Here is an 18580-nt window from a genome sequence, read left to right on the forward strand (position 1 = left end):
CCACACACATACTCCCATTCAGTTGGTGTTAGGTCACTGAACGGAAGCCCAAACCGAACTCGCTCGTGAAAGCGGCATTGTCGTCCATGTTGTCAGATCCGACGAAACGATCGTGCCACCGCGGTGCTATAACCCACCGCGGTAACCAGTCTCGATCTCCTAAATGCTACCGATACCGACTATTCACACTTGACGTCACTCCCTACGTCACCTCCGTTTACGGAGGCCCAAAAATGAGAATGGAGATAGTTCAGTTTCGGTTTCTTCAGTTCTTTCGTAGGCACAGAAATACGTGTCACAAATGTCTACAAAAAATTGGGCAGCGTGCTAGGCTCCCAAGAAGCCTAAAACACCGTTTAAAAAATTATATAAAATCGCCTTCATTGTTCCTTTAACCCAGTCACAGATCGTGACTTTTCTGATCGCGGATGAGGCGTCGCGAGAAATCCTGTTGGAGCACACTTGGCTGTTGCCTGTGACGCTGAACCGCTTACGCTACCTAAATCCCCCCTAAATCAACCTTGACGTCCACTCATTCCCCATTGTTTTTCGAGATATAACCTGTTATCGTTCCGCCCTAGACACGCCCGCCATTGGTCGGGTCTGAAGCTTCCGCAATGTCGCTCGCTCCAAGCGATGCCTAGAGAAAAGAATCAAACTATTTTGTCAGCAAGCTTTCTAGCGGTGCTTAGAAATACAAATAAAATTATTTTGTCAGCCAGTTACTATATCTAAGTTTAACACCCTAATATAGATCGGACGCGCTGCAACGTTCAGTTTTCATTGGCAATATCAGCCACATCAGCGATAAAACCAAGTTCACGTGTTATTTCTAGAATGCTTCGTGGTGCCTGGGCATTAATAGGACCAAGTACGGATACTGTGGCACGCGTCGCTCGTCTACCACTCGTCGTTAAGACAGAAACGCCCCAGCGGTAATTGATGCAACCACGACCTGGTTACACATCTTTTTTGTTTGTTTTAAAACAAAATAATGCAACATGTTTCTGCAGATTTGTAATTATCGGTCACCAAGGGCCCATCGGGTGAAATTTAAAGAAAATCGAGAATGATCATTTTTTTTAATTGCCGCACGAAAATTGAAAAATTTTGGCTTTTTCGATTTTGACGAACTTTCCGGGTGCAACGGAGAAAACATTTTCAACGGTAGAACGCTAATGAATTTGCCAAAAATTCACAAAGCATTATACACTCGACACAAAAAGTTTCATACTTAAAAATTTGCCAAATAACGGTTACATTATGTAGGAATTGTTCAAGAAGCCAAGTTTGTCCTTTTATTTTGCTTTAAATATGTGCTCATATAAGATATCTTCAACCAAGTCCGGCAGTAAAGTAAGCCTGCATTAAACATGAAAATTTTGACGGTGTACAAGGCTCCATTATTTACTCCTCCGGCCTTCAAAGTTGTTTCATCGCGCAATTGGGAGAATCGTTGTTTCAACCTTCTTTCGAATGTGATTTTTCTCACAAATACAAGGAAGTATCTAGCAAAAAAAAAAGGTCTGTCCCGTTGTGTGGACAGGTTTCGCTACCTCGCATAAAAATATAATTGAAACCAAAAAATGGACACCAGCATGACCGTCCTTACCTGCCACACAGCCGACAGCAGGAGTCTCGAGATGGAAGAGCGCAAAAGACCGGCCGAGCGTCCGGGCGATGCCCACCGAGGCCAGCTGCAGCTCACCAATGGCACCCGCGACGTGCGGCGAGCTCATGGAGGTCCCGTTGAGCAGCTGGCTTCCCCGCAGCGTCCAGTTGGCCACCGAGGTGATGGCGCCTCCCGGTGCACACACGCTCACCCCCAGGCCACCATCTGGGCTGCCCACACACCGAGACACCCTGAGCACCCGTCCGGCCACCCGACCTGCAGCGGCTGGATCAAGGTGCCAGCCACGTGCCTGCCTTCCCCGCCACCCTCCCCATTCGTCCTGTCACTAAAACTAGAGTAATCCCTCATTGTAACGAAATCGCTTTTTTCCAATTTATTTTATCAAAGTGAAACGCGGTCCTAACCGAAATGCACACATTTTTTAATCGGATCATTCGAAGTGTATCGGCGGCCGACCACGCTCATTACGAAGGCTGCGATGCTGAAAGAATGCGAGCCTACAAAAGGTGCACGGGAGACCCTCGCGTTCCCTCCCCTTCTCCAGCCAGGAAAACGGGCAAACAAGAAAACAGAGGAAATGTGTGACGGAGGGCAGAGCACGCAGAGCACCGTTGCCGATGCGCCGACGTGGGCAGGGAGCAGAGTTAAGGTTCTAACGCCACTTGGGGCGCCTGCGGCCGACGATGCCCGACTCCTGTCGGAATCGGGTCGAGGGAGCGAAGGAGCCCGGAGGAGATCATCCCCTTCGGGAGCCCCCGACGCGCGCGCCTGCGGTGTTTTCCACGCGCATGTGCGTCCTACGGGAGATTGGGACTGTTTACCGAAAGTCCCTTAGATCCGCGAGGTTGAGAAAAGTGGCCGCCTCAAGTCCGAAAGCACCAAAGAACTTGACATTCTGGCATCGGCTGTTCGTCACTGTCCACCCTTTTGCATAAAGAACAAGCGAGGCATACTGGACGGGTTTGAGCAGTTCCCCACCGAGGAGCAACCCCAAGATGGAAGATCGCCAACTGCTCCGCGCACCTCCGATTTTCTCTCGCAAACGTGCTTGCCGAGCCGGCGCTACATTTCCACATTTGCAACGATCTCTACGGGAGTGTGTGAAGACGTGTTGGCAAAGCCACCGAGGAAAACTCCGATTCGTTCGCGCTTGTCGATGGGGACGTTCCCTTTGTTGCTCGTGCCACGAATGCTGCGATCGTAGACCTTGCGTGCGGCCAGGGTAAATACAAAGTGACGTCGGAGAGGTAACTCTGGAAACGCCCACGACTGTGGAGATGCGAAACGTATTACGGCTACTCCGAAACAAAGTGGAATGCAGCGGCAGTGACGGTGTTCTTGCGACGCCTGGAACAGTTTGAGGAGAATCGATGCCCCAATGAAATTATCGGCAAACTCCACTTAAATATTCTTTTACTCGGTAAAGCTGCCGCGGGATGTTCCTAACCGAGGTCTGTTCGATTAAATACAGTCAAACCCACTTATAACGATCCCACATATAACACACTATCAGTTATCACGACCAACTTTCAGAAAATTACGAATTGAAAACCCTACCCATTAAAATTGATCCAGATAAAACGAACGTTTTTAAAAGCATCATACTGTTACAGCACACACAAAGTCTGCTATCAAAAAAAAGAAAAGAAAAAATTCTTACGCGCAATAAAAACAAAAAAAAAGAAGAGATCAAGAGATCTACATTTTGGGCGTTGTGGTCCGCAAGATGCTCAAGGTCATTTTCACAGCATCACGGCAGGGAAGAAAACAAAACTACAAAAGCAAAAACGCCCTCCCAAGTCGCGTAGCCTGCCGATTGTGCGTGTGCCGGAAGTAGGAGAAAGTCAACTCCCATGCCGTGCTGCATTCGTTCGTTCTATGTTTGCAAACTGTATGCAACTCAAGAAGAGCTCAATGCTCGGTACAAGTTGGCTAGCCCCATCGCCATCGTGACCATTTGTTACGCCTGCCATTTCGGTATCGTGCACTAGAGCAGTATACAGCTCCTACGGAGCAGAGTAGCGCAATCCTTTGATCCGCATGTTTCGCCGACAACAGGGCCGACAGAGCAGCTCGGCGCGAGTCAAGTGATACTCAGGGTTTCAGGAGGCGGCCCGCCCTATGGGAGAATACATGGAGATCGACTCAACGCGGCTGATTAAAAAATAAACGCAGAGTTTATACTTCCCAAAACTGGTCTGTCGTGAAGTTGCTAAAGCACTAAACACTGTATCAAAGTTTTAATAATATTGCATGCGTGCGAAAAGTTTGAGAAGGCAATTTCCGAGGCAATGGAGTTTGAAGCAGACGATTGTTTTGCGCAGCGGAGATGGACTTTATGGGGATTGGCCAGAACGGGTCACGTGAACGGTGTGACGTTGCCGCGTTGTCTGCTGCATGATGCAGCTCAGGCAATTTTGAAAACAAATTACGTTATTACGTGGCACACAACTTAGTGCAAATTATTGTAGCGTTAGCTACACTGGCCAAGGTTGCGCAGTTTTGCGTGGCCCTCATAATGAGCCGTGCTCATTATGCGAGCCATGCTCATTATGTGGAGCGCGCGGCGGCGGAGCTCCGCATAATGAGCACGCAATGAGCGCGCGGCGGTGGCAGCTCAGCCACCACGCGTTTTACATAATGAGCACGGCTCGCATAATGAGCGCGGTTCATTATGAAAGCCACGCGAAGCCGCCGGCGGGCTTGCCTCGCCCGCCTCGCCGGTCAGCGCATTCCAGAGGAGTGACGTCATAGCCGCGGCAGACGCACTGGCGCCGCAGCGTGCCCAGCTGTGCGCCTCCGTTGCGCAGTAGCCAAGTCTGACGCTGCACCGGAGCCAAGCGTCTCTCATTTTGTGCGCATATGCTCACGCTATGTATATCCTGGCATAGCCGAGCTAAGCCACCGCAATTTTTTGTAAACTGTTGCTTTATTATGTCAAAAACTGTTGTCGTTCCGTACATCCCCAAAATAATCACGAAACCGCGATTTTCTCACGTTCCCCATGCATTTGTGACGAGAGTTGGAAAACCCGGGCGTTCGCCGCTAGTTGCCGAGAGATGGCGTTCAGAATTGCGCTACTCTGCTCCGAAGGAGCTATATACTGCTCTATCATGCACATTCTCTCGCGTCTATAGACTCGTGTCTGTCATATGGGGGGAAAAACAAAAAATCCACTAAGAGGCTTTATTTAAACGAAAGGGTATCACGCTGGCGGAAAAGATGACAACGGAGCAGCACTGCGTGGCTCGCAATCCCAGCCACCCGACGAGCTCGCAGAGTGTTGTTTGAAAGACGACCCTGCCAGAGGCGACGGCCGCGCGCTCGTACATGCGCAGAAAGCGCGGCACTTAAAACGCTTTAGACCAAAGCAAGTACTAATTACCTCCGTGGACAGCGAAGAACCATCGTCGGACTAGTGCACGGCATTTATTTTTGTGGTGGCGTGCGTTTCATAAAATCTGTTCTATGAGGTATGTGGTCAACCTTCATTAGTTTACTTGCGCGGTAGAATCGGCAGCAATTCCCTTTTTCATTATCTGAAAGCTAAATCTGCCTTGGCGTTACAATTGGGGGCGCGTTAGAATCGTACAAACAGTTCTTTAAATAAAGAGCTGGCAGAGTGAAACTACCAATACCAGCTGCATTATCTTTATTTACAACATTTTAAAGGGAAGTCCAGATATAACGAACTACCAATAAAACTACAGTATAGACCACTTAGAACGTAACCGCTTATAGTGCAGGACCGGGTATAACGCGGCTTTCTTAAACCACCGGTTCGCCTCCCATAGAACTCCATGTGATTACATACCGCTTAAAATGCAGGTGCGCGAAGGGAAATAGCGGTTATAGTGCGGTTTTCGGAACAGCCCGGCGACCGCGCCGACTGACCGACGCAGAGCACGCTTTCCTGTGCGATACTAGATAACGGCGTGAGCCGCAAGCGGCACTCGCGGGGCAAAGAGGTTGCTCGAAGAAGCGGAAAGAAGCGAAGAGAGAGGCTTCAGTTGCCATAGCGACGGAGGGACGCACGCACGTGTCGTTCTTGTGCGTGCGTCCCTCCGCTGCGTTGGAAACGTTGGAAACAACCGCAACGACACACCAATCGCAGGTCGAGGAGAAGTGTTTGTGCGCGTTGCATGCCGGTCGCGGGCCGGCTGCTTCTATCCGGAAACATGGCGTCGGTTGTAATCGTCGACGTAGCCGGCGTGGTGGAAGCTCATTGTTCCGCGTAAAAGCGCTATCCTTGACTGTGAATTTTCGTTGTTTGTCGCTACCAGCACGTACTAGAAGGGAAGATCCACCTACTTGTGCGGCGATGTCGTGGTTGCACTCTGAAGACAGCAGAAACGCCCGTGTCGTCGTGTTTGTTTACTTTGACTACAGTGGTGCTTTCAAAGCATTTGTGTTTTCGAACATCGCCCTGATTTCTTATTTGGAGCATTTCATGCCTGTGCTCAAGTTGAAGGTATTACTGGCGTGCACTAGAGCACTATATAGCTCCTTCGGAGCAGAGTAGCGCAATCTAGAACGCCGCCTCTCGGCGACTAGCGGCGAACGCCCGGAGGTTCCAACTGTGGTCAGAAATGCATGGAGAACGTGAGAAAATCGTTGTTTCTTCAGTATTGTGGGGTTGTACGGAATGGCAATTATTTTTGACATAATAATGGAACATTTTAGACTAATTTGTGCTAAGTTTTGTGCCCCGCAAGGACGTGACTTTTTGTAAAAAATTGCCTGAGCGGCATCATGCAGCAGACGACACGGCGACGTCACACCATTCACGTGACCCGCTCCGGCCAACCCGAAAAGCCCATCTCCGCTGCGAGCAAAAATCGTCTGCTTCAAACGCCATTGCCTTGGAAATTGCCTTCTCAAAATTTGCACACGCACAGTCCGATATTATTAAAACTTTGATAAATGGTTTAGTGCTTTACTAACTTCACGACAGACTAGTTTTGAAAAGTGTGAACTCGCCGTTCATTTTTTAATCAGCCGTGTTGTGTCGATCTCCATGTATTCTCCCATAGGGCGGGCCGCCTCCTGGAACCCTGAGTACCACGTGACTCGCGCCGAGCCGCTCTGTCGGCCATGTTGTCGGCAAAACACGGGGTTCAAAGGATTGCGCTACTCTGCTCCGTAGGAGCTATATAGTGCTCTAGCGCGCACCGCATACCTCGGCGAATTCATTCATGAACTCGCTCATTCACCTTCATTCACATTCACGGCGTGAATCTGAATGGCTCTGAATGAATTCTTGAATTTGAAAAAAAAACCATGATGTGATGGTGAATGACTTTGTGAATTTAAATGAATTCGTGATGTGATGGTGATTGACTTTGTGAATTTGAATGAATTTGTGATGTGATGGTGAATGAAGTCGTGAAGTCGAATGAATTCGCGATGTGATGTGAATGAAGTCGTGATGCGATGGTGAGTGACTTTGTGAATTTGAATGAGTTTGTGATGTGATGGTGAATGAAGTCGCAATGTGATGGTGAATAACTTTGTGAATTTGAATGAATTTGTGATGTGATGTTGAATGAAGTCGTGATGTGATGGTGAATGACTTTGTAAATTTGAAAGAACTCATGATGTGTTGTGATTATGAAGGACTTCGTGAAGTGAAAAGAATTCATTGTGATGTGAATGACTGAATGAATTCGTGACGTGATGGTGAATGGCTCGTGAACACGATGAATTTGTGATGTGCGTGGCTCGTGAACTCGATAGATTCGTGATGGGAAGTAATACCGTGAACTCAATTCTCGACGTGATAGTGAATACGGTTATGAACTCAGAATAGGAAGAAAACATGCTACGCAGGTGCTCGCTTGCTTGCTGGTTGTTTGCATTCTTCACCGCAAACCACAGGAACCCATTTGACTTTAGCGGTTTGGGCACCAGTCTCGCTGCGTAGCCGTGCGCGCCTCAGCGCGGTGGCCCTTTGTCGGGCACTTTTGTAGTAACAGCTGTTTGCAAAGAAAGTGCGGTGGCAGTGGCAATGAAGGGGACGGAGGGGGGGGAGGCTAGTCGTTTTCTTTGGCACTTGACATTTAATTCTGCCGTTGTTCTGAACGGTTCCTCGTGAATCAATTGAGCTCCTTGCCGACCTTGTACTTCCGTGTCTCGAGGCATATGGTCCAGAATCCCTGAAGGCTCTCGCTGTGCCGTTTTGCTCGTGAGTCGTGCGTGGCGCAGCCGCACTGTCCGCGGGCACTAGTAGCAGCAGGCGCCGTTTCGTCGAAGCCGACGTCACGAGCAGGCGCACCTAATCCGGCGCAGAGACTATATCACGTGACCGGCCGGTTCCGCGTGGCGGCGTGCGGAGCACATTCACGTGGCACGATCGCAGTGCGGCATTGGCTGGCTTGGCGCTCTATCAATATGGTTTGTGTTTCGCGCGCTTAAAAGACCCCACTTCCCTGACGGAGTCAGGTCCTGGATTCAAGTGGCCGACACAAAAAGGCGCCACAGTCCTATTCCGCAAGAAGTGCGAACTCGTGAAGGGCTACCAGCCGTGAAATCGAATTTAGTCAGAATGAACCTGAATGACTTCGTGAATTATGCGGAATTCATGATGTGATGGTGAATTCCGGAGAATTCGTGTTGACGGTGATGGTGAATAACTTTGTAAAGTGATGGTGAATTCGGATGAATTCGTGAAGTAATAGTGAATTCGGATGAATTCATGATGTGATGGTGAATTCCGATGAATTCACGATGGTGAATTTTGATGAATTCGTGGTGATGGTGAATGACTTCGGGAATTGGTGACGAGACGGTGAATGACTGCGGCGGTGATGTGATGGAGATGAATTCTTGGCACGGTTGGACGCCGTGATGTGAAGGGGATGAATTCTTGGCACGGTTGGATGCCGTGATGTGAAGGGGATGAATTCTCGGCGGAGTTTGAAAGCCATGATGTGAAGGGGATGAAGTTTTGGCGCGGTTGAACGCCGGGATTTGAAGGGCTGTGACTTTGGGAGGTCGGAGTATAGTGTAGACAGCATATAACGTATGTCGCGGGAGTTGCGAAAATCCGCACTATAAGCGGTACCGCGTTATAACCAAAACATAAATTTTTCAGGCCAAAATACACGCCATGAGACAACTTACTTTTATAAAACAAATTTATTTTATATTAGATGAAAAATAAAGCTTAATTTTAGGAAAGTCTTTATTTCACCAGACTAGTACACTTCTCTCTCAAGTGTGTCACACATTTTGAAAGATATGAGCGACTTTTGCCTGGCGCAGCCTTTTAACGGCGTGGCGGGTTGCGGACGGACGTTGCTAGCGTTCAGGATTGCTAACCCTAATCAGTTTTCTCCGGTGATGAAAATGCGTGAAAATTCGATTCTTTATATGGTACGCGCCAGTAATACCTTTAACTTGAGCACAGGCATAAAATGCTCCAAATAAGAAATCCGGGCGATGTTCGAAAACACAAATGCTTAGAAAGCACCACTGTAGTCGAAGTAAACAAACACGACGACACAGGCGTTTCTGCCGTCTTGAGAGTGCCGCCACGACATCGCCGCACGAGTAGGTGGATCTTCCCTTCTAGTACGTGCTGGGTTATCATAGCGACACACAGCGAAAATTCAGTCAAGGATAGCGCTTTTACGCGAAACAATTTACGCGGAACGATTTACGCGGAACGAACCACGCCGTCTACGTCGACGATCACAACCGACGCCATGTTTCCGGATAGAAGTAGCTGGCCCGCGACCGGCATGCAACGCGCGCGAACACTTCTCCTCGACCTGCGATTGGCCTGTCGTTGCGGTTGCGGGGCGACGCACGCACGTGAACGACACGTGCGTGCGTCCTTCCGTCGCTATGGCAACTGAAGCCTCTCTCTTCGTTTCTCCCCGCTTCTTCGAGCAACCTGCTTGCCCCGCGAGTGCCGCCTGCGCCGTTATCTAGTGTCGCACAGGGAAGCGTGCTCGCTGCGCTGGTCGGTCGGCGCGCAGTTCCAGAAACCGCACTATAACCAGTATTTCCCTTCGCGCGCCTGCATTTTAAGCGGTATGTAATTACATGGAGTTCTATGGGAGGCGAACCGGTGGTTTAAAAAAACCGCGTTATACCCGATCCTGCACTATAAGCGGTTACGTTGTAATTGGTCTATACTGTACCTTGTGACGTGAATGCGAACGAATTTTGAGACGTGATTTTATTCGTGATGTGATGGTGGATGAAGGGGCTCTAAAATGCCGACCTATGGCGTACCGTATAAAGGATGCGAATTTTCGAGCGTTTTCATCGCCGGAGAAAAGTGATTAGGGTTAGCAATCCTGAACGCTCGCAACGTCCGTCCGCAACCCACGATGCCGTTAAAAGGCTGCGCCAGGCAAAAGTCGCTCATTTCTTTCAAAATGTGTGACACACGTGAGAGAAGTGTACTATTCTGGTGAAATAAAGACTTTCCTCAAACTAAGCTTTATTTTTCATCTAACATAAAATAAATTCTTTTACAAAGGTAAGTTGTCCGATGGCATGCATTTTGGCCCGAAAAATGGATGTTTTGGTTATAGCGCGGTACCGCTTATAGTGCGGATTTTCGCGACTCCCGCGACATACGTTATATGCGGTGTACACTGTCCCACTTTTCGCGGAACTATCTTGTTCGTTATAAGTGGGTTGGACTGTATACGGTCGCAGTGTACCGCAGCGTTCCCGTCCCCCTTCGAGGCTGCTGGCACTGTTTTCTTTTACTCTATCCCTTTTATCAAATTACCGCTTGTATAGATCTTTGCCGTCCTGTTGGCTTCGTTACAACGGGGAATTACTGTATATTTCCTTCTTACCCAAGCTGAGTGCGGTACGTGCTAGATGGAGCAGCCATATATGTGTACCTTACACCATGCGGGGGCACTTCCACCCACATGCAGAGGTGGGTTCAGGTGATGCAAGGGAGGTACAGTCCTGTCTCGTTAATATGGACACCCCGCTATAGGGGCACCATTTTCGGGAACAAACTGGGAAAATACGCGCATTTTTGCCTCGCTCATACGGATGATTTTTTGGGAGAATGGGGACGTCCATATTAACGAGACATCACCGCAGCTGATTGGCGTCTGCGTAGCTCTCACTGCACTGTCAGCTTAGGGCCGAATGGAGCACGGCGATTGCTGTTTGTGCGACTCAGCCGAAAAAGCAGTCGGGAGGCCGTGAGACGTCCGACTGAGCATTTCCCTCAGCTCTGTGGTCGCCCGAAAGAAGCAACGTGGCTCTCGAGATCTTGGGCTTTCAGGCGAGTATCGTAGGCAGTGAATCCCCCAGCCAGTGTAGGGGGGTCCACCAGCAAAATACCTCACTGAAGGAGGACTCGGGCTTGAGTTGAATGCCAGTCAAAGAGCCATTCTGTCTAAATGCTTCCCAACTCCACACCAAACATTCCGAAATATTTTACACTCAATGAAGACACTTGCGTGCCATCTAGAAGTCTATATGCCCCTCATTATTCAGAAATACATTTTTTGAAACATTCTCATCATTTGTAACATAGTTGGGAAATATTTTCCCGTCGCGTTCATTTATTCTCTTAAATTTTTTTTTTTGTCAAAAAATATCTCTTCATGTCCACCTTCTAACGCAAACTGAAGGCTCATTCAAAGCTCCGATCATTTCCTGCGGTACACAAAAGGTACAACTGTATGCACATATTTGTTTTCCGAACAAACTCCCTCCAGACTGCCACGACCTAGACAGTGCGGTGTCCCAGGTCACAAGTACAGTAACTGTAATATTCCGCCTGCAGAACAGAGTGCTGCAATAATGTCAAATTGCTTAGTTCAAGTATTGTGGAAGAAGCAATCGTTGCTCTTGCAGGGCTCCTAAGCTGGACACTCGGCGATAATGTCGGTGAGATTTCTGACTGTCGGGATTGGCCAGCGCCGCGCTTGCATGTCCCTGGCCAATCGCGGCAGTCACGAATCTCGGACCTTCTCGCCAAGTGCCCAGCTCAGAGCCCCAGGAGACGTGACGGGTGCGACGACACGAGGCCTCGTGCATCTCCCAAATCCCTCGGAAATGTGCGCACGCGCTGTCGTCTTGTTCCCTCGAACACGGCTGCCTCGAAACAGCGCTTGCACCATTAAGAGAACGCAATTACACGCGTCTAAGTGGCACACACATTGTCTGAAGATCTAAAGTTTCCTACTCGACAGACTTTAGCGTGAGATCTACAATTTGCAAATGCGGAGCAAAACATATGTCCCGCCCCAAACCCGGCATTTTGGCTGCAAGTGCGAAAGCGCCGCGTATGAGAGCCTTTCTCTGCCAATGTGGCAACCAAAGGAAAAGGAAAGCGCTGCCAGTTAGTTGCTCTACTTACGAGGGGCCCCTTGAGGTCCACGTGTAGCCCAGGCCGGGCATCTTCTCCCGCAGCGAGTACTCGACGAGCATCATCTCTGGCGACACGTAGGCTCCGACCGCTGCACGCAGAGCACGCTCGCTTCACAAGGACACACAATCATCCGCACAACGCAAATGGCGGCTAGCGTGACACCAACTGCACGCTGGCCAGTGACTCCCGTCAGTTGTGCAAACAAACAAAACTCTTGGCTAACGAGCGAAGGCAGTCGCGACATTCTCCGTTCCTGCATCAACAAACACTCCTGCTAACGATGCAATCGAATAATGAACCATCCTTTCATCTCCTAGCGACTCCGAGGTACGGGATCGAGCTCTTTACTACCCCCACTGCTCAATCATTTGCTCGAGGGTGTGCAAATGTACGCCTGTTTGCGAGGCCGTTTGAGAAATAACGCCGGAACAACCATCGTGTGCGAGGATTCCGCCTGAGAATGCATACGTTAGTTTGAGAATAGAACGACACTTACGATAAACAAAAAGGTTTTTGTGTTACGCCATTTTCTGTTCTTGGAAGCGGATGACACCTGCCACAGTTCTGGCACGGGAGGCCCACTCCTAACCCGTACGCCAAAACAAACAGACCGGCGCCTCCCGGTGCGACGAGCGGGTCTCGAGACGTGCCGCCTCGCTCACTTACCGATGATGGAGGAGCTGGGCATGGTGCCGGGGGCATTGACGGTGGACAGGGCGGGCCCGTGGTTGCCCGCACTGTTTACCATGATCACGCCGTGCTTGTCCACAACCTCGTGAAGCAGTTCCAACAGACGCCTGCAAAGCAACACCCTCCTTCACTCATCCGGCGCAGAATGCGCAGGCCGCCAAAGCGCGTTCGAGCCACAAGAAATAAAAGCAGCACCGAGAGTAGCCGGAGGTGAACAAAGCAAGACAAACAGGGTGCCGAAAAACAAGGGCGTCCTCTCCTCCGTGCTGCCCAGGTGGAAGACAAGCCGTGGGTGCAAACCTCCGGATGGAGGGGGCAATAGGAGCGTACAAAGGCAGAACGGACGAACAAACAAGTGAGCCTTAGCTCTGGTTATGGACAAGAACAAACAGTAAAGACTCACGCCGGTTGATAGGCCCTTCTATTGCCATCGGCAGGGCTGCCACAATTTGCAGTATCTAACCCACAAAATCTGGTCTTCTACAACTTTCTTGGCTTTTTCTTTACTTTTATTGCGGGGAAAATTGTCTATCTTGGGGGGATTCCGGTACTTGGATTTCAATAAGGATATCTTTTCAAAATATGTTGCAACGTACGAAAACGCGGGGGAATAATTACCCTTTAAATGATAGTATAAGTACATCGGAGGAGAGCTTCGTAAAATATAAAATTTAATTTACAAAAACAGTGGAGACGTGCAGATCTTGACAGAAAGTAACGATAAAAAAATTCAACAATATACATGTGCCGAATTTCACCCGCAAGAATTTCTGCGAATAGAGGGAATCTTCTTTCCGAGCTGCACCAAATCATGTCCACCCCTGTGCGATGCATCTGCCACTAGGGCAAAGCAGTTCATTTCAAGTGGTAAGCGCGGGTAAAGTTCGGAGGTTGTACAGAACCGTCCTATGGTCAACTCTGCAGTCGTTGCAGTCCGTCTTGCAGTTACGCCGCCTCTTCATTCTTTGGGTGCCTGCTTGCGCTACATGTGGGCAGGGTACCATTTGTTTGTGCTTCGAGACAAAAACCCCTTTTCTCCCCAAGACTTTGCGCGGCCCAGGAGAATGAGAGGGCAGGACCGCCGGGCGTACCCTCCGAGCCAGTGGGCGTGCTCGCCGTAGCTCATGTTGATGACGTGGCAACCCGTCTCGAGGAGCTTGACCACGGCGCGCACCAGGGCAGTGCCGGTCTCCATGGAGCCCAGGCGGATGTCCCCGATGCCGATGGACACCAGCTGGGCCCCCGGGGCCACCCCGTTGCGCTCGGGCCGGTCCGGGAAGCAGGCCGCCGCTATGGACGCCACGTGGGTCCCGTGCGTCGCTGCAACATCGGGGTGCCACGCCCGGAGCAACGCTCAACTTCAAAGCCTGGGAGCACTTCACTCTGGAGACGGCCAAGGTCTCGCTCGCCGGGGCCTTGGCCGTCTCCGGGCTGCATCGAGCATTTTCAGGCCACGGACGGGACGCTGAGGGACGAACTGGGGGCTGGTGTCTCGTTTGTTCCTCGGCCTCCAGATCGTCGTGTGTGGATGGAACCGACTTGCTCGCTCACTTCTTGCCGCGCGAGTGAGGCAGTTACGGTCACATCAATGCAAATCTCTCCTGTTCTGCGAAGCAGAAAGCTTGTAAGAAGTACTCACACGAATTGCCCACTATTTCCAGCAAATTTCCATCGTCGTGGATGTTGACAGCATAATTTAGGGAGTCTGCAAAAAAAGTTTTCAAAAATCAGGCCCGCAACAAATCGCTCAGAATAGCTATATCGCGAGCTAACCACTGACAACAGCTAAAATGAGACTACTTTGCCAGGGTGGGCATTGTGCGTTTTCTACCAGATCGTAGGGGGCGCCAGACACAGTAAACTCTCGTTAACTCGAAGCAGTACCGGCCTTAGGGGTGGGAGACCTAAGCGGTCGCACGGGGCACCATCAACAGGAGTGCGCCGCTGCGCCCCCTATTGAATTTTTTTTTTATGCGTTAGCATTAGTGCCCTGGTACATGCACTGGCCTCGAACTGGTTAAAGCACACAGAGTCAAAGTTTGCAACGCTGCCACGGGATTGCGCCACAACCCCACGTAACACCTAGCAAGTGAAGATTGCCAGCGACGTGCCCCTTGGCCAATTTGGGTGCCGCGCAGTGGGGGACGGCGGGTGCATCACTGGGACACGCGTCAACCCACCCGAGTCCCCCCTTCACACCGCTTTGTGGCAACACTCTGCGGATGGCTCATTACAAACTTTGTCTTAAATTATGTGAAACATTCACCAGCTCGTTTGTGCCCTAACTTTTTGTTCGTTAATTCTAACAAATTTGAGAGTTTTTGTCTTGTGTTGTCCTTCGTCTTTTCCCCAGTCTCGGGGCTTTGTTTTAAATTAAGCCATCACCAGCTCGTTTGCCCCCCACCTTTCTGTTTATTAAACCACCTTGGGCCATTCGTACACACAACCTCGTGGCGCACCGACCCAAGCATGCCCTAGCCCCACTGTCCACCCCTGCACCTCTGTCGGCCTGCGGGCAAACGTTTTAAATGCCCTCGGAAGCTCCTGCTTTGAGACCTACGGACGCACACGGGCTGCGGTTCCTTCGCCGTTCTTGACGTGCAGTAGTCTTACCACGTCACCGAGCCGTAGGTGCACCAACGAAATGGCTCTGTCGTTTTCCACGCATTGTGCGCAAGCCCTTCATGCATACGCTAAGTGACCCGATCTGCTTGCACCAGGGAGAAGAGGGATTTCGGAAAGGTTCACCCCCCAGAAAAGTCTCGAGAGGGTGCGTTCCTTATGCCATCTTATACATAACCGCCGCATGAAATGCAAACACACTCCTTCCAGAATCGGCTAGGCTTCAGCAGCGATTTCGGCCCATTTCTGTATCCCTTTGGTTTATTTGAACGCAGAGCACGACACGACGCTACGTGCTCGATCGCCGGTCGTTTTTGGAATGCGGTTCTCGGCCGACAAAACGCTCCTGTTGTTCAGTAACAATGTGATGTCGTACCTAGTAAATATGGGCATTTAAAAAGCAAAAAGTTGGGTGCCATGGCCGGAGTTCGCCCAGGGAGCTCGATGGTGGGAGGTCGGCCCTGACTCCGAGTCATACTCAAAATTCTAGATAAGCGGAGTGTCCAGACATGCGAGGTACAGAATTTTCCTTCCACTGATTGCGCATTGTGCGAATGAAACACGCTAATGAACTCGACACTTACACGCTGGCACCATGGGGTGAGCAAAACGCAACCAAATTATCAACGTCATAAGATGAGACGGCAAGTCCTGAAGGCAAGAACACACACACAAAAAAAAAGAAAATAAAACCTGAAAGAACTTATAAAAAACAAAAAAGAATGAAACAGGGGCACCAAAAGCCAAACGGTTGAAGAAGGTGGGGGATTTAAGAAAACAAAGGTCCCTGAGGAAAAAAAGTCCCACGTAGTGCACGCATGATGCAGGATTTTTCTTTTTTGTTCTGCTTTGCGGATTATCCAGCGCGATTATGCAGAACCTAGCTTTCTTTTTTTCCCCTTTCTGGACCACCGCTTCTTTGCCAACTAATGTTCGGGCCACCGTGGTCATTGTTTGTTGAGCGCTGCCTGCATTTTTTTTTGCTTTTTCTTTTTTTGCTGAGCAGATTTTGAGATATTCGAGGTCCTTCCTGAAAGCTTTTTTGAGACAAGCAACGAGTAAATGCGGTGTGCCTATGGGAGTTCATTCCATGACAAAGAAATCTTTCACATTTAACCGATATTTTCAGATAGTTGGGTTACAGCAGTACGAGAATAGCAGGCTCGACGTTAATGCTTACCACTCCAGCATGCAGGTGCTCCCAGCTGCAAGGACTTTCTTACACGTAGTTTCCAGGAGGCTCACCTTCTTTGGACAGGGTGGCAAACTCGAGGGTCTCCCTGTAGGTCCCCAGCAGGGTGCAGCTTTCCAGGTCCCCCTTCTCGGACGTGTCCACAACGGCCCTGCGTAACCAAACCCTTGACCGGGGCTGCATCGCCAGATTGGGTTGCAACGCTGCCAAGGAGGGCAAAGTTTAATCTCCCTTCCAGTCAAACATTCTACTCCCTAGAATCCGAGAAATGAAGGACAGAATGCACGTAGCCGGTAAGTGGGCGGGTCATTGATGGATATTGGACCCGCGGTTGCCGGACTACAGCCGGTCGATTTTCGCGAGATTCCATGGCAAGGACGCAGTGGAACGCCAAGCGTGGCGAGCCAGTCTCCCAGCTCACCTCCACAGGTTGCCGTCGTGAAAGACCACGCAGTCGTAGACGGGTCCCAGGTCTTCGAACTTCTTCTCGAGTGCCCCGAGCAGCTCCACCTGCGTCTCCAGTTCCTCCTTCTCCAGCTTCTCTTCCTGGCCCAGCTGCACAGAGACAACCGGCATTGGACGTCCGCCGGGCCAGAAACCGGCAGACGCCATTGGGCTCGCCGCCAATCCCTTCCTTTTAGTCTCCGTTGTCCCGAGATCGACCTTCCCCAAACTGGAGCCACGTGCCCAAGACCAGTGGTGTAGGCAGGAGGGGTTTCCACACAACACCCCCATTTCTCCCTCCCTTCCCAATCGTCACACCCAGCTCCATCCATCATCATCATCCCCCCTCACCTCTGAAAAATATTTCCGGCTACGCGCATGCCCAAGATGTTTCCTTCGGCAGTATGAATCAGGCTTCCTCAGGAGAGCTGTTTGTGCAGCCGGGTCTACTCACGGGGGCTGCGGAATGGCCGGCTTCAAACTGCTGGAGCTTCCGAGCGGCCTTGGCCAGGGCCAGGTTGTGCGGGGGGGACCACTCCCTCTCCTTGTAGCTTTTCTGCGTGTGCACGACAGCCTCAGGAGGGCGTGCCCTCTTCCCACGCTCCGTCCCGTGAGAGTGTCGCAAGATCAACCTCATTCTGGCGACGCCTGCCTCTCGAGACCGAGCGACTCTGTCTTTACGAGCACGGTGCGAAAGGCAGAGACGACACCGGCTTCATCACATGTGCCGGCAAAACCGACTGACCAACTGGGTTGCGAAGCCACCTCGGTTTCGAGCGTGCACGAGCAGTCGAAGCACCACCAAAAGCCGAGGGGCTTGGCCCTCCGGGTAAGGAGCCAAAAGAGGATATAGAGTCCTCCCTAGACTTCCGTTGACTAAAGGCCCTGTGCTTCGGTGCAGTTCATGGAACAAACCCTGCTTGAACCAATAATCGGGAGCAATGAAGACGCAGAAGTAATTTTTTTTTTTTCTCTCCGCGTGAATCTATGAGCCTCGAGTATTGGTTCTTAGTCATTTGACGCACTAAAAGTTCCTCTCTTACAGCAGACTGGCCCAGGTTTAAATAGAAAGAATGGGCTAGGCCATGACAGTCACACTTTTCGGAAAATCACACCAGGTAGGTCGATAGAAATTGACTTTTGAACTGGTGTCACATTATGTTAGGTGTGCACGACAGCCTCAGGAGGGCGTGCCCTCTTCCCCCGTGCAATTCTGATACCAGAAAATGACCTAACCAGTGTCGTAAATCATGGCTGAAAATTAGAAATTGCTATAAAATTCAAGTGCTAGTTTCCCAATAAGCACGGTCACCAAGAGAGCCGGTCCCAGAGGTGGCTCTCGAGTTGTGCTTGCTGCACTAGAATAACTAGAATGATGGTGTGCATTCTTCACCCCAAGAACGACCAACGCCGCTGTGCACCCAAACGAATCTCGTGACACTGGCCTGGCGGATATTTCGTTGTTTGTGACGGCAACACTGTTATCGAGGTTGTGTCTCCCAAAATAAAGCGGCAGTTTGGTCAGACTGGCTTGTGGCTTGCAGAGGAATCGAAATAGCGCAAAAATAGAGGCCACAAGACAAGTTGTGAATGGCTCACACACTTTGCTATACTTTTCAGATTCAAACCGACTCCTTTT

General features: G+C 50.3%; 1 protein-coding gene across 1 annotated transcript in view; it reads right to left on the reverse strand.

Annotated features, from left to right (window-relative positions):
- LOC8052196 (tripeptidyl-peptidase 2) overlaps positions 1-18580 on the reverse strand; it is a 60803-nt gene that overhangs the window by 34163 nt on the left and 8060 nt on the right. Inside the window, exons 4-11 of the mRNA XM_029978232.4 lie at positions 17396-17497; positions 16919-17052; positions 16551-16648; positions 14323-14388; positions 13775-14003; positions 12660-12790; positions 11982-12081; positions 1709-1842 (exon numbers count right to left, since the gene is read on the reverse strand). Coding sequence (XP_029834092.2) covers positions 1709-1842; positions 11982-12081; positions 12660-12790; positions 13775-14003; positions 14323-14388; positions 16551-16648; positions 16919-17052; positions 17396-17497 — 994 coding nt within the window. The remainder of the gene's footprint in view (positions 1-1708; positions 1843-11981; positions 12082-12659; positions 12791-13774; positions 14004-14322; positions 14389-16550; positions 16649-16918; positions 17053-17395; positions 17498-18580) is intronic.

This window comes from Ixodes scapularis, unplaced genomic scaffold, assembly GCF_016920785.2.
Source record: "Ixodes scapularis isolate PalLabHiFi unplaced genomic scaffold, ASM1692078v2 PGA_scaffold5__190_contigs__length_132052651, whole genome shotgun sequence".
In the NCBI taxonomy this organism is placed as follows: domain Eukaryota; kingdom Metazoa; phylum Arthropoda; class Arachnida; order Ixodida; family Ixodidae; genus Ixodes; species Ixodes scapularis.